The sequence below is a fragment of the Alexandromys fortis genome, unplaced genomic scaffold (genome assembly GCF_014885135.2).
Source record: "Alexandromys fortis isolate MF-2015 unplaced genomic scaffold, M_Fortis_MF-2015_v1.1 scaffold_84, whole genome shotgun sequence".
NCBI lineage: Eukaryota > Metazoa > Chordata > Mammalia > Rodentia > Cricetidae > Alexandromys > Alexandromys fortis.
In genome coordinates this window covers 3,922,581-3,937,473 of record NW_026068017.1, presented here as the reverse complement: position 1 = coordinate 3,937,473, position 14,893 = coordinate 3,922,581, and the positions used below count along the sequence as shown (strand labels likewise).

Sequence of the window (14,893 nt, the reverse complement as noted above, 5' to 3'; positions counted from 1 at the left end):
AGGGGTTTTTAGTAAGTTTAAGCATCCTTTTGGGGGAGAAGATACTGGGGATCAAACCCCGGGCTTTCCACACTAGTGTGTGCTCTACCAGCGAGCTATGTCTGCAACCTTTGTTCTTCCTGAGACAGGGTCTTGCTTTGTAGCTCAGGCTAGTCTTTCATTCGTGATGTCCAGGAGATTGGCTCTGAACTTGCATGGTGGCTCACGGTGGAAATCCAAACACTTGGGAAGCTGAGGCAGGAGGATGACTGAGAGTGTGAGGCTAGCCTGGGTTACATAGTTCTAGGCTAGTCAGAGCTAAAAGATGAGAAGCTGTTACAAACAAATAAACAATCAAACAACAACAACTAAGCACTGAAACCCAACCCAAACTCAAACCGTTCAGTGTTTCCTCTGATGCTGAGCTAACACTCTATGACAAAAGCCCCTCGAGGGAGGAAAACGCTTCTTTTTTTAAAAAATTTATTTATTTATTTATTATGTATACAATATTCTGTCTGTGTGTATGCCTGCAGGTCAGAAGAGGGCACCAGATCTCATTACAGATGGTTGTGAGCCACCATGTGGTTGCTGGGAATTGAACTCAGGACCTTTGGAAGAGCAGACAATGCTCTTAACCACTGAGCCATCTCTCCAGCCCGAGGAAAAACGCTTCTTTGGCTCAGTCACAGTCCATGATCGAGGGACACCAGGACAGGGACACCAGGACAGACACTGGAGGACAGGGACTGGAGGACAGGGACTGGAGGAGAGACCATGGAGAAGTGTAGCTCACTGCCTGGCCTTTGGCTTGCTCAGCTTGCTCTCTTAAAACACCCAGCCTGGGTGTGCTCGCGCTCACAGTGGGCTGGGCCCTCATACCAATTACTAATCAAGAAATGCCTCCACAGACTTTGCCTATGGACAATCTGATGGAGGCAACCCCTCAGTTAAAGAGTCATTCTTTCCAGATAACTCTAGTTTCTTTCAAGTTGGGAAAAACAAACAAACAAACAAATTTACAAATTAATCTTCTTTTTTTTTTGTTTGTGTGTGTGTGTGTGCGTGCGTGTGTGCACTGGCTAAGCCGTACATGCACAGTCCAAGGGGGTTGGCATGTAGACCACTTGGTCCAGTGGTTGACGATATTTCTGAAGCCCTGGGTCTGATTCCCAGTACCACATAAAGTTGAATGTGGTGGCCCATAGTGAAATCTCAGCACTAAAAGGGAAGAAGCAGGAGGATAAGGAATTCAAGGCCATTTTTGGCTTTGTGCTGAATTGGGGGCCAGTTTAGATGGGTGTGGTGGTGGTACATACCTATAATTCCTTGTTTGGGAGGCTGGGAGTTCCAGGCTTGTCTGGATCAATTAGTAAGATCCTTCCTCAAAAACCACAGGACTGTATCAATGGCTTAGTTGTTAAGAGTGCTTGCTTCCCTAGATCTCTTGTACCAGAGGCAGGCGGAGCTCTGGGAGTTCGAGGCCAGCCTGGTCTATGGAGTGAGTTCCAGGACAGCCAGTGATGTTACACATTCAACTGCTTACTGGAGAAAGAGAAAAAAAATCCACAGTGATGCCTCTGCTTCCCCAGTGCTGGGATTAAAGGTGTGTGCCACCACTGCCCGGTCACTTCACTTATTTGTTTTTAAATATTTATTTATTTACTTATCAAACCCATGTAGTCCTGGCTGGTTTGGAATTTGCAGTACTGTAGACCAGGCTGGCCTTCAATTCACGGAGATCCTCCTCGGTTACATCCCCAGCCTTTGTCTTAGTTTTTCTAAAGTTTTTAGTTTGTTTGTTTTGTTATTTGGCCTTCTTCCTGTCCCTAACACATTCTGTCCATGCTCTGTACCACTAAAGAGCCTTTCTGTTCTCGTGGGTGTCTCTAGCCGTTTGTCCCACTCACCTTCCTCTATCCAGCTAACAAACTCTGTGGGCTAGTATCACCTGTGAGCATCGTTGTGGCTTTCCCCCTCCCTCTAGTATACTTGAAGTAAACCACTGACTGCAGGAACACACGAACTCAAATGGATGGATAGCTGGAATGTTCCACAGTTGGTACCTCTGCCTCCCAAGATTAAATAATAAGGGCGTGAGCCACCACTCCCAGTTTAGTGTCATACAGAGGTGTGGCAGAGGGGGCTGGTTATATCTAATCTCTACTAACATCAGTAGACCTCAGGATAGTGTTAAATAGACTTACTACCCTACCTACAACAGCAAAGACTAGCTCCAAGTATCAACATTGGCAACATAAGGAAACCTCTTTTTGCCTGGTGGCTTGAGCTTGCAATCCCAGCAGCAGAAAGGCAAGAGGCAAGAATGTTACTGTAAGTTTGGGGCCATCTTACTACACATAATGAGTTTCTGGCCAGCCAGGCATACATAGTAACACCTTGTCTCAAAAACACCAAAAAAGCCAGGCATGGCAGTTCAGGCCTGTAATTCTAGCATTTGAAATCAGGAGAGTCATGAAGTCCAGACTGTCCTGGCCCATGAAACATGACCTTGTCTCAAAACAAAACAAACACAAAAAACAAAAAACCAATGCGGCTGGAGAGATTACTCAGTGGTTAAGAGCACTGGCTTCTCTTCCAGAGGTCCTGAGTTCAAATCCCAGCACCCACATGGACCGGACGTCCTCTTCTGGTGTGCAGGTGGACATGCAGAGCATTAGTATATAAGATATAAATAGGGCGGGGCTTCTCTATCTCACTCTGGATATGCCCACCCCTGCTACTTCCCCAAATGCAGGAAATTCGACTGCATAATTTGTGATCATGGGGGTATTGCACTGGCGTTCTCCCCTGCAGGAAAAAAAAATCAACAAATTTTAAGAGAATTAAAAAAGTAAAACAAAATGAACCAGGCAGTGGCGACGCATGCCTTTGATCCCAGCACTTGGGAGGCAGGGGCAGGCGGATCTCTGTGAGTTCAAGGCCAGTCTAGTTTACAAGAGCTAGTTCCAGGGCAGGCTCCAAAGCTACAGAGAAATGCTGTCTCGGAAAACATCGACAAAAAGAAAACAAAACAAAAAAAAATGAAACAAAACAAACACAATCAATCCTGCTTCAAAGCGATGACTAAGGTCCACAGGAGCGATCAACCCTGGGCCTTTGCTCCCGTTCTTCTTTCTGCTTATAGCATGGCTCCCTCATGACTGACTCATTGACAGAAAGTCTCCCTGATCTCACCAGAGATTGGACCCAACCTTATACAGTACCTTCTTCCATTGCCTACAAAACAAGCAGCATTTATGCCTTTATTGCCCTGCTTCCTCCTTCCAGAAGACAAGCCAGATGAGCTCAGCGGGCGCCCTTATCTGTCTGGTCTACCAGTGTATCCCCAGGATTAATTACAGAGCCCAGTCCAGTTGTAGGCAACCCAGAAAACACGCGTGTGGCAGTGGATGAAAACCTTTTTCAGAATTTATTCATCGGTAATAAAAATCTAGACACGTCCGTACTTCCCAGTGCACCAGGGAAATTGAAACTCAATCCGTAAGTACACAAGTACTTTCAGACAATGATAGGAGCCTTAAAAGGAAAAGTACAGGTAACCATGGGAGCCCTGAGCAGATGACCTGACTCAGCGTGGGTGGAGTAGTCAGGCCAGGCCAAATGCTGAAGGAGGACCATGTTGGCTGGGAAGAGGAAGGTGGGTGGGGTAAATGGACTAGAGCACTCAGGCATAGAGAACGGAAAGGTGCTTTAGTGGGGTAGACCACACAGTGTGTTCTGGGGACAGAGAAGGCCACTATAGCTGAGGGGCAGGGCAGGTGAGTCAGTAGGCGAGAGTGCCACTTGGGTGTAGCTCAGTGGCCAGAGTACTTGCGTGAGGCTCTTGGGTTCAACCCGCAACAATGGAGAAAAAGAAAAACTGCCACCGAATGATTTTTATTTTATTTTTAATATTTACTTAGGTTTTTTTTTTTTTCCAAGACAGGGTTTCTCTGTAGCTTTGGAGCCTGTCCTGGAACTAGATCTTGTAGACCAGGCTAGCCTCGAACTCACAGAGATCCGCCCGCTTCTGCCTCCGGAGTGCTGGGATTAAAGGCGTGCGCCACCACCACCTGGTTTTACTTAGTTTTTTTTTTTAATTTATTTACTTATTATGTATGCAATATTCTGTCTGTATATATGCCTGCAGGCCAGAAGAGGACACTATACCTCATTACAGATGGTTGTGAGCCACCATGTGGTTGCTGGGAATTGAACTCAGGACCTTTGGAAGAGCAGGCGATGCTCTTAACCACTGAGCCATCTCTCCAGCCCCCTACTTAGTTATTTTTAAGTGTATGTGGGAGCCAGAGGAAGTCAGAAGAGGCATTGGAACTGAGCATGGTGACATCTTCTTCTTCTTCTTCTTCTTCTTCTTCTTCTTCTTCTTCTTCTTCTTCTTCTTCTTCTTCTTCTTCTTCTTCTTCTTCTTCTTCTTCTTCTTCTTCTACAGGGCTTCTCTGTGTAGTCCAGGCTGGCCTCAAATTAGAATTCAGAGATCCATCTGCCTCTGCCTCCCGAGTGCTAAGACTAAAGGCATGTGCCACCACTGCCCAGTAAAAACCAGCTCCTTTAATCCCAGGGGCAGGGGGAGTTCTGTGAGTTCCAGACCAACCTGATCTACATAGCAGGTTTCAGGACAGCCAGGGCTTCAAGGAGAGACCTTGTCTCAAAAAGCAAAAAAAGTAAAAAAATTAAAAAAAGAGAATGATGATGATGACGCTGCCTGGAGCGGTGGCGCACACTGGGGAGGCTAGCCTGGTCTACATGGCAAGTTCCAGGACAGCTAAGCTAGGGCTACACAGAGAAACCCTGTCTCAAAAACAAACAAACAAAAAGAAGAGGCAATGGGTCACCTAGACCTGGAGTAACAGAGGATCATGAGTCACCATGTGGATGGTGGAGACTGAACTCTGGTCCTCTGCAAAAACAGTAAACTCTCTCCAGCGCTGAGCTATCTCCCAAGCCTCCCACTGAGTGAGGCTTTAAAAAGAATGGCAAGATAGAAAGAGCACTCTGGGGAGTGACTTTAGGAAAGGGCAGAGGCAGGGACACGGGCTGGGGCCCTTGGCGTGTGGCTGTGATAAAGATGGCTGGATATACAAACAAGCGGATAATGAGAAACACGGACCTTCAGAGCTGGAAGCCAACCCCTCCTGGAAGGCTGGCTTCCAACTGTTCTGCCTCAGTCTTCCAAAAGCATGCACCAACCACACCCAATCAGGGAAACAACCTGAAAGAAAAATGGCAGCTGTACGGAGAAGTTCACATCTATATCTCAGCATTCCAGAGGCGGAGCCAGCGGCTTTCTGGTAAGGACTAGCCTAGTCTATATCGTGAGGTCCTGTTGGGAAATTAACTAACCAACCACCCAAGCCCAAAACAAACCACCCCACCAAACAAAAGCCGAAAGGTCAGAAAATAGACAAAAATAAGAGTTCACAAAGGTCTGTATTTTATACAAAAGCAGGTAAATGGGCCTTTAAGTATGTTCATTGCATAAACGAGTGAGGATTAACAGAGAGAGGTGTAGGGGAAGAGCAGGTGGGGAGGTGGAGGGACTGAGAAAAAAAAAATAGCAAGAACCCGGGCAGTGCTGGCGCACACACACCTTTAATCCCAGCACTTGATTGAGAGGCAGAGGCAGGGATCTCTGCGTTCTAAGCCAGCCTGGTCTACAGATGGAGTCCCAGGACAGCCAGGGCTACACAGAGAAACCCCGTCTCAATACCTCCCCGCCGCCTGCCGCAAATAAGTAAATAATAGCAAGAGTAAGAAAGATGTGTAAAGGTCTGAGAGGGGTAGGGGGTGGTTGGAGAGGCACGCTGGGAGAAAGAACTAGAAACAGTTAGGGGAGGCAGTGACAGGCACACTGTGTCATTGGACTCCAAGAGTCCGGAGAGCGCAGCCTCAGACTGAAAGTCGGGAGGAGGCGAAATTACAGAAGGGAAGAATGAGAAACTGGGAAGACACGTTGCGAGGACGGAGGGGCTCAAAGTCTGGGAAAGTAGGAAGCGGTGTAAGGTTGAGGTAGGGCTCTTTAGGGGTGAGTCAAAGACCACCTTGGGGAGCGCGATGCTAGAGAGGGTGGAAGGGCACACAGGTCCCTGGAAGCTCAGAATGAGGGACAGTGTGTGGCTGGGAAGGAGTGAGGAGGGTGGAGGGTAGACTTGAAGTGACATCTGGGGGAGGGGAACGCTGGGTGTGGCGGAGACTCTGACCCCAGTCTTCCGCTAGCTACTCCTCATCCTCGAGAGGCTCTCTGTTTTCTTCCTTCAGGCAGAAGTTGCCGTGACGTTGGAGGAGACACTGACGGGCTCAGGTATTAAAGTCCTGTGACCACTGGCTTCAGGGATCAGGCATGATGTGGGGCTGTGGAGAGCCAGGCCTTGTGGAGGGCCTACGTGGAGGGCTTGAGCAGTGGAGCCAAGGGTTGCTAGACCACGTCTGTGGAGCAGAAATTCCTAGAAGGGGGTAGCAGGGCTGGTTTTACTGTAATGGGTAAGGGCCCCTGAAGATGGCACAGGACATGGTAGGAGGCTGAAGACAAAGGAGCTGAGAGTGGAGGCGAAAGTAGGGCTAGACAAACAGTCCGCGCCGAAACCCGCAGGGAAAAGGGAGTGCGGAGCCTTTCCACGGGCGTCTGTGGGCACTGGCTCCGCGGCGACCCAGGCGCACCTGTATGGAAAAGAAGGGGCAGCCTGGAGTCTGCAGGGGTGAGGCTCCGACCCCGGGGACTTCTGCGAAGCCTGCCCCTACTTCCCATCAGCAGTTAGAGCCAGGCAAACGAAGGGGCGTGACACTGGCACTCAGGTTTCTTCCTCTTCACCTGGACAAGGAGGGGGGTGGGGGCCAAGACTTCCGGTTCAGGTGAGTGTCCTTTCAGTGACGTCAGGTCACCCTCGACTGCCCCTCCGGTCCCGCCCCAGCTCCCGCGCGCCCGTGGCCTGCGGGAGCGCGTCCCCGACGCCCTACATATACTCAGGTGCGCCGCACCTGTTCGCCCGCACCTGCCGATCACCGCCCAGCTCGTTCGGTGCACCGCAGCCGGGGGCCCAGGGGCCCGCATACTTGCTGGGGGCCACGCCCTAACGGCCCCTCCACTTCTTTGGGTAGTCTCCGAGCACGCCGGAGGGAACCGCCTGGCCTTCGGGGGCCCCTTTTGTCTGGAACCAGTCCTGCGGGCGAAGCCGGTTCCCTCTGCTGTGAGAGTGTCGCTTCACCGGAGGGGACGATTTGTGTTTACCTCGGTTAACAAGATTTGCAGTTAACCGGCCAAAAAGAATTTTTTTTCTTTCCCCTCCCCTATCTTGGGGTGACTTAAATCTCCATTCAATTTTTCTTGTGTTGCTTCCCAGATTTTGTTTTACTGTAGGGTCGCCCTCCCGGAGCGTCCCATCTTTTCTGAGACGGAAATGGCCAATTCGGGCCTGCAACTTCTGGGCTTTTCAATGGCCATGCTTGGCTGGGTGGGCCTGATAGCGAGCACTGCCATCCCGCAGTGGCAGATGAGTTCGTACGCGGGCGACAACATCATCACAGCCCAGGCCATGTACAAGGGACTCTGGATGGAGTGCGTCACGCAGAGTACCGGCATGATGAGCTGCAAAATGTACGACTCGGTGCTCGCCCTGCCGGGTAAGACCGCGGGACCGATGTGCCCGGAGTCAAGGTGGCAGGATTGGGTGTGGGACAGGGCCGAGGCCACACGGTCAGGCCCCCGGGGTTGCTAGGGAGGAGGAAGTGGACACCTTGAGCCCAGTTGGTGGGACCAGGAGGGAGAGGGTTTGGAACCTGGCAGTTGCACGTGGCCCACGCCCCTCTGCCCCGCTTGAAGCGGGGGAGTCTTGGGAAGAGGCACCCGCCACCCTGGGCAGTCAGTGGTCTGCCTTCTGCTTTTTTTCTGGGACAAAGGAGGTTCGGGACCGAGGTGCCTAGGGCCGCGGAATCGTGCCCTCGTTAGACGTAGGACCGCACTTGTGGCCTCTAATCTTATCGGTCGATTAGCTGAAGCCACAAACCCGGTGGCCTCGATAGTGGGGCCGGAGCTAGGACACGCGCCGGCCGGTGTGGCTCAAACGAGGGACCTGGCCGCCACCTGCACTTCCTTTTTGCCCCCTTTCTCCCTTCCCCCTACCTGGCGCGGTTTCATCGAAACCTCGGCGCCCCGGGCGGGTTCTGGAGCGCGGGGCGGGGCGGGGAGCAGGACGGCCGCGGTGGCGGGAACTGTCTGCCTAAGGCCTGCGGTGGACCGAGGGGGCCCCAGGCTGGCGGTGGAGCCCAACTGGCACACTGCAGACCAGGGGTTAGTGGGCGCGGTGTGAAGCACTTAGGTTGGCGCCATCATAAGGCTACCTGCCATTTCCAGCATTGACCTCTTCTTTCCTCCTCTGCAGCGTCCTTGCAGGCCACTCGAGCCCTAATGGTGGTGTCCCTGGTGTTGGGCTTCCTGGCCATGCTTGTCGCCACGATGGGCATGAAGTGTACGCGCTGTGGGGGAGATGATAAAGTGAAGAAGGCCCGTATAGCTATGACTGGAGGCATTGTCTTCATCGTGGCAGGTGGGACCAAGGGCTCACTCACACCCAGAGAGCATTGCCAAGGTCTTGGTGTGGACACTCAATACTAGAATCTTTCTTCTCTTTCTAGGTCTTGCTGCCTTGGTAGCATGTTCCTGGATTGGTCATCAGATTGTCTCAGACTTTTACAACCCCTTGACGCCCGTGAATATTAAGTAAGTCTTCTAGGAAGTCAAATCTGTGGACTTGGGACAGGGAGGAGGACATGAAGCCCGAGTTTTGACTCAATCCTTTCTCTTCTTCACAGGTACGAGTTTGGGCCTGCCATCTTTATTGGCTGGGCAGGGTCTGCTCTGGTCCTCCTGGGAGGTGCCCTGCTCTCTTGCTCCTGTCCTGGCAGTGAAAGCAAAACCGCATACCGTGCACCCCGCTCCTACCCTAAGTCGAATTCTGCCAAGGAGTATGTGTGAGGTGGGGTGCTCAGCCTGCGGCAAGGTGTGGGACAAAGGCCTCCGATCATTCCAGCCCTGGACACCATGTACAGTTCCTGGGGGGGGGGGCAGTTAGGGGAGGGACTGGGAAAAGACACGAAACATGGGGTGGGCGTGCTTTTTGTACAGTAATAAAAATTAAGTTTTGGAAATTAGGCGTCTCTTCAGGCCTCCTTTCTGCACACCCAGATCCCTACACAGGACTTGGCACTAAAGTGTACCCACAGTAGCAGCAGAACCGAGTACCAGCGGTGCCCCTATTTTGTTAGGCCTAATGCCTTGACTCAGGTTCTTACCTATTCTCCCCAACTTTACAATTTTTCCATTGACCATTATCCCGTGTGTTCAAATGCTACATGTGCATGTATATAGGTCAGGACAGCTGTGTGGAGCAGGGTCTCTCCTACCTTTCTGTGGGTTCCCGGGATTGAACTCAGGTCATCAAGCTTGTGGCAAGGACCTTTACCTGCAGAACCATCACACCAGCCCAACCCCAACACCTACCAAGTAGTTACCAAGGGGCATTTTAGATTAATACACACACACACACATCTGGTTTATTAGAAACAGGCATGGGAAGAGGGAGGTTTCTTGTTCTCGTGCTATACACGACACTCTCACTACACTTTCTGCCCCAATTAGACGCTACTCCTTGGTTTACAGGACAGGGCCTCCACAACCAACAGAGGGAGGGCAGGGACCAGTCTCTGCACACAACAGGATGGTTCTGAGCCACAGTCCTCTCCTGTCTAGTTAGATGTCTAGGTCATCATCTGGGTCTTCTTGGTCCACATCATCGAAAGCTTCTGGCTCATAGAAGATGTGGCTAGTTTTCTGGCCTGGGCCAGAACGCAGCAGTGCTTGCTGTCTGAGGAAGGAAGAAGCAAAGATGAGGGTGGTGATGAGTCAAGTCTGGAGAGTTCCTTCTAGGTGACAGGGTCTTGTTCCAAGAGTAATCAGAGCTGAAGTCCCACTAGGTCCTGGAATAGGGACTGCTCTAACAAACCCCTGGCCTTAGAGCTGGAAGGCAAAGATCCTTGTCTTGCTTTACATGCACACACACACCAGGCTGAGAGCAAGAGGTACTTCCTAAGCCCTTGTGAACCAGCCCTCGCCACACCCATGTACGTTACAGTTTGGGCACTGCTACCTGGAGAAGAGGGCCACCTCCCCATCTGGTCTGGCTCAGCCAGGACCATAGCTCTCCTGGAAAGAAGTATCATGGTGGGAATTGTGTCTAGGTGGGTAGAACCACTCCCTGGATTTGTCTCTGGAGGCGGACTTCAGCCCCTATAAAATCTTGAGGTTAATCAATAACCTGCCATCACCCCACCTTCCTGTGATCCAGACGCTAACGTCCCAGCCCAATCTTACTTTTCAGAGCTGAACTGGAAAGGCAGAGTGAGGCTGTCTCTGGCTTCTCTTTCTTTTTCGGATAAGTGAAGGTTAAAGGTCAAATGAGTCGTGGGATCCACCTGTAAGAACAAGCGCTGTGGCTGGTCAGTCCTACTTTCCAACTCCAGACTCCCAACATATCTAGGTTCTCCCCCCCCCCCCCCAAGACAGAGTTTCTCTGTGTAACTCTGGCTATCCTAGAACTAGTTCTGTAGACCAGGCTGGCCTTGACCTCCATCTGCTTGCTTCTACTGTCTGCCCCCCTCATTCATTCGTTTGTTATTTTGGTTTTTCAAGATACGGTTTTCCTGTGTAGCCTAGCTGTCCTGGAACTCGCTCTGTAGATCAGGCTGGCCTCGAACTCACAGAGCTCTGCTTGCCTCTGCCTCCTGAGTGCTGGGATTTAAGGTGTGAGCCACCACTGCCTGGCTCCTTTGTGATTTTTATTTGTATTTTATGTTCACTGGTGTTGGCTGGCATGTATGTCAGTAAGGGGTTAGAAATGGGCACTGCCATTGCCTGGTTAACATCTCTAGCTTTATTTTCTTTTTGCCAGACTGCAAGCTCACACCTTGTTCTGGCTCTGCTACTTTCATTTACCTGAGTTGTGTGACTGGAGAGTAGCTTGGAATGGAGGGGAAGCCGCTCATGGAGATCCAGGCTGAAGTCAGGAAGGATGGAGAACCACCAAGTCTAGGGGAGAAAAACAGCCATCATTTATTTGCTCTAAGTCGGCCTCCTTTAGGCAGAGGCAGGAGGAGCTCTGTGAGCCCAAGGCCAGCCTGGTTTACAGGAGCTAGCTCCAGGACAGGCTCCAAAGCTACATAGAAACCCTGTCTCGAAAAAGACAGCCTCCTTAATTGGCTAAGTTAACGGGCTCTTTAATTTTTGGAGACAGGATCTCTCCAGCCCTGGTTGTCCTGGAACTCACTATTAGACCAGCTGCGCCTCCAACTCAAGAGATCCGACTGCCTCTGTGCTGGGATTTAAGGTGTGTGCCGCTATGTCTGGCTAGTTAATAGATTCTTGAGCTGAAGCAACCCGGAGTTCAAATCCTAGGTATTTCACTTGCTGTTTATTATGTAGGTAAGTGACTTAAATTTTAACACGCCTGCATTTTATTTTCCAGTCTAAAAACAAGGGTAAGCAATTCCTTCATAGGACAGCTGTGAATACTCAATGAGGTAAATGACAGAAAACGCAGGGATGGGACCAGCCGCACAGCTCAATTGCAGTGTGTGTCCTAAACACGTTTAAGGACCTAGGTTTGATCCTCCAAGCACCACAAAATATAAACACGGGATGCTAGGCATGGTGGTACATGTCTTTAATCTCAGAACTTGGGAGGCAGAGGCAGGTGTAGCTCTGTAGGTTCAAAGTTAGCCTAGTCTTTAAAAAAATAAAATAAGATAAAATCAAGTTTCAGGCTAGCCAGGGCTATACTGTGAGACCTTGCCTTTTTTTTTTTTTTTTTTAAAAATTTATTTATTATGTATACAATATTGTCTGTGTATATGTCTGCAGGCTAGAAGAGGGCACCAGACCTCATTACAGATGGTTGTGAGCCACCATATGGTTGCTGGGAATTGAACTCAGGACCTTTGGAAGAGCAGGCAATGCTCTTAACCACTGAGCCATCTCTCCAGCCCCCGAGACCTTGCCTTAAAAAAATGAAACAAATCAACAACACGGAAGTATTTGGATCAGGTTCCCTGCCTCCACCAACAGAATCTCATGTATCACATAGCCCAGGTGGACCCAAGCTTACGAGGGACCCTTTAACTCCTGATTTTCCTGCCTCTACCTCCCAAGTGAACATCAGTTTTTATGTGCATTTTACCTGCTTGCATGTCTGTGTGAGGGTGTTAGATCCCCTTGAAATTGGAACTGAAGAAGTTGTAAGCTGTGATGTGGGTGCTGGGAATTGAACCTGGGTCCTCTGGAAGAGCATCCAATGCTCTTAACCACTGAGCCATCTCTCCAGCCCCCTGAACATCAGTTTTTATTGCTCTTCCCATCATGTTGCCCGACCTGGCTAGTTTTATGTCAACTTGATATAAGCTAGAGTCACCTGAAAGGAGGGAACCTCCATTGAGAAAACTCCTGTTTGACCCAGCTGTGGGGTATTTTCTTAATTAATGATTGACAGGGGAGGGCCCAGCTCGCTGTGGGTGGGGAGTCCCTTGTGGGCTGCTGGTTCTGCATGTTATAAGCAGGCTGAGCAAGCCATGATGAGCAAGCCAGTAAGCAGCTCTTTTCCATAGTCTCTGCATCAGCTTCTGCCCCCAGTAGCTTTGCCCTGTTTTGAGTTGCTGGCCTGGCTTCCTTCAGTGCTGGACTACAACATGGAAGTGTAAGCCAAATAAACCCTTTCCTCAACTTGCTTTTGGTCATGGTTTTACTAGCAGCATTAGTAACCCTGACTAAGACACTGGTCCTTAGTGCTGATCCTGATCTCCAGTGTTCTGTGTTGTCTCCCGGACCTGGTAAGCTGCACGTTGTTGGGGCCTTCGACAGAGGATGGAGGCTGAAGTCTGGTCCATTTTACCACTCAGAGTCACCTCTGTGTGAGCAAGGGTGCTCAGCGCTCCTATGGGGCCAGGACCATGAAGATCTTCATGTAGTAGGCCCAGGACTCGTACCTGCTCTACTAGGGGGTCAGCACCTGGATAGGGACAAGAAATGCAGAACATGAAAGACACACGGCAGCATTAGGTGAAGGCCCAGGAGTAAACAGTAAGGAGAAGGAAGGAGAGGTCCACGTCCTACCATAACTGGACCTACCTTGGCCAGTCTTCCTACCTCACCATACTGCTCTGTGCCTAACTGGCCCACACCTTAGTTATCCGATTCAGACCTGACGGGACCAGACCTCCACCTTTCAGCACAACACAGGCACTCTTAGCTCGTGTCCACCAACTTCTAGCCTCTTCAGTTACTGAACTGCCTGTGTGTTGTGGGTATCAGGCAGTCTCCCTCCTTTTCTGGTCATTAACAGTGTGGTGCACTGTGCCAAACACTGGCACGTTTTATTTTTTACATTTATTTTGTGAGTGTTTATGTATGCATGTATATTTTCCATGTGCCATGGCATACTTGCGGAGATCAGAGGTAACTTTTTAGAAATCTTTTCTTCGTCCAACACATGGAACTCAGGCGTTGAATAAAGCTCCTTCAGACTTGGCGGCAAGCATCTTTACCCATGAGCTGTCCTGTTGGACTGCCCAATTTGAAACAGTTTATTATCTATTTATTTGCTTACTTATTTATTTTGAGTTTTTGAGACAAGGTTTCTCTGTATATCAGTCCTGGCTGTTCTGGGACTCACTCTGTAGACCAGGCTAGCCTTGAACTCACAGAGATCCCCCTGCCTCTGTCTCCTGAGTGCTGGGATTAAAGGCATGTGCCACCACTGCCCAGCTTCATTTATTTATTTTTGAGACAAGATCTCTCACTAGATAGCCTTGGCTGGCAAGGATTTCAATTTATATAGACCAGGCTGGTCTTTAACTCAAAATCCTAGTCTTTGCTAGGATTAAAGGTGTGTGTCACCACAGTCAGTTCTAATTTTTATTTTTTTTTTATTTTTTATTTTTTTTAAATATTTATTTATTAGTTCTAATTTTTAAAAAACCGTTTATTTTTATTGATGTGTGTGGGTGTTCTGAGGCCAAGAGGGTGCTGAGCTTCATTTTCTCCATGTTTACTTCTTTGTACCTTTGATGAGAACAAGCTTCTAGAAGGCAATGACTCAGTTGTAAGGGCCAGTCTTTATTTTTCTATTATTTAAAGCAGTTCCTTACATTGCCTGTATTTACATTTGTAAAATAAGTGAACAAGAGGCTGGAGATGTAGCTCAGTTACTAAGCATGCCTGCCTGGCATCCAAGAAGCCCTGGGTTCTAGACTGGCAGCTTACACACTACATGGTGGTACAAGGTCTACACTTGGCCTCAGAGCTCTCCTCCCAGCCAGATCCTGTACATCCTTCACCAGGATTTAGCTGCACTGAGACTGTTACAAGAAAACCTTCCCTGATCAAAAGGCAGAAAACAAATGATTGTGTGGTGGCTATCCCCAGTTGACACATAAAATTCTCATGAAAAAAATGTTGTTTAATGTCATCCTTGGCTACATACTCCGTTGAGGCCAGCTTTGATTTTCTGGTTGTAAGATATCTATAAGACTTTGTATTTAAAACAGAACAGTAGAGAACTAAGACAACAACCCACAAACACAAAGAGAAGCTAACAAAACAAGACAAACACAGCTGGGGCTGGAGCGAGGACTCTGAAGTTGAGAGTACTGGCTGCTCTTCCAGGGGACCTGAGTGCCATTCCCAGCATCCACCTGCTAGTTCACAACCAACCACTGGAAACTTCAGTTACATGGAATCCAGTGTCCTTTTCTGGCCTCTGCAGACACCAGACATGCACATGCTGCACAATCATATGTGCAGGCAAAAAAAAAAAAACAAAACAAAACAAAACCCAAAAAACCTCATACC

At 49.4% G+C, this 14,893-nt stretch overlaps 2 protein-coding genes across 2 annotated transcripts in view; one reads left to right on the top strand and one right to left on the bottom strand.

The window, feature by feature from the left end:
* The first annotated feature begins 6,187 nt into the window (after positions 1 to 6,187).
* Cldn7 (claudin 7) lies at positions 6,188 to 9,062 on the top strand. The gene is made up of 5 exons (XM_050162463.1): positions 6,188 to 6,304; positions 7,341 to 7,620; positions 8,379 to 8,543; positions 8,632 to 8,716; positions 8,809 to 9,062. The coding sequence occupies exons 2-5, from the start codon at positions 7,398 to 7,400 to the stop codon at positions 8,969 to 8,971; spliced, it is 636 nt and encodes a 211-aa protein (XP_050018420.1). The 5' UTR covers positions 6,188 to 6,304; positions 7,341 to 7,397; the 3' UTR covers positions 8,972 to 9,062.
* Positions 9,063 to 9,516: 454 nt separating this feature from the next.
* The window catches only part of Elp5 (elongator acetyltransferase complex subunit 5), an 11,314-nt gene continuing 5,937 nt past the window's right edge, over positions 9,517 to 14,893 (bottom strand). Inside the window, exons 5-8 of the mRNA XM_050162461.1 lie at positions 12,871 to 13,052; positions 10,988 to 11,080; positions 10,367 to 10,467; positions 9,517 to 9,860 (exon numbers count right to left, since the gene is read on the bottom strand). Of these exons, the coding sequence (XP_050018418.1) occupies positions 9,746 to 9,860; positions 10,367 to 10,467; positions 10,988 to 11,080; positions 12,871 to 13,052 (491 nt within the window). The 3' untranslated portion in view covers positions 9,517 to 9,745. The remainder of the gene's footprint in view (positions 9,861 to 10,366; positions 10,468 to 10,987; positions 11,081 to 12,870; positions 13,053 to 14,893) is intronic.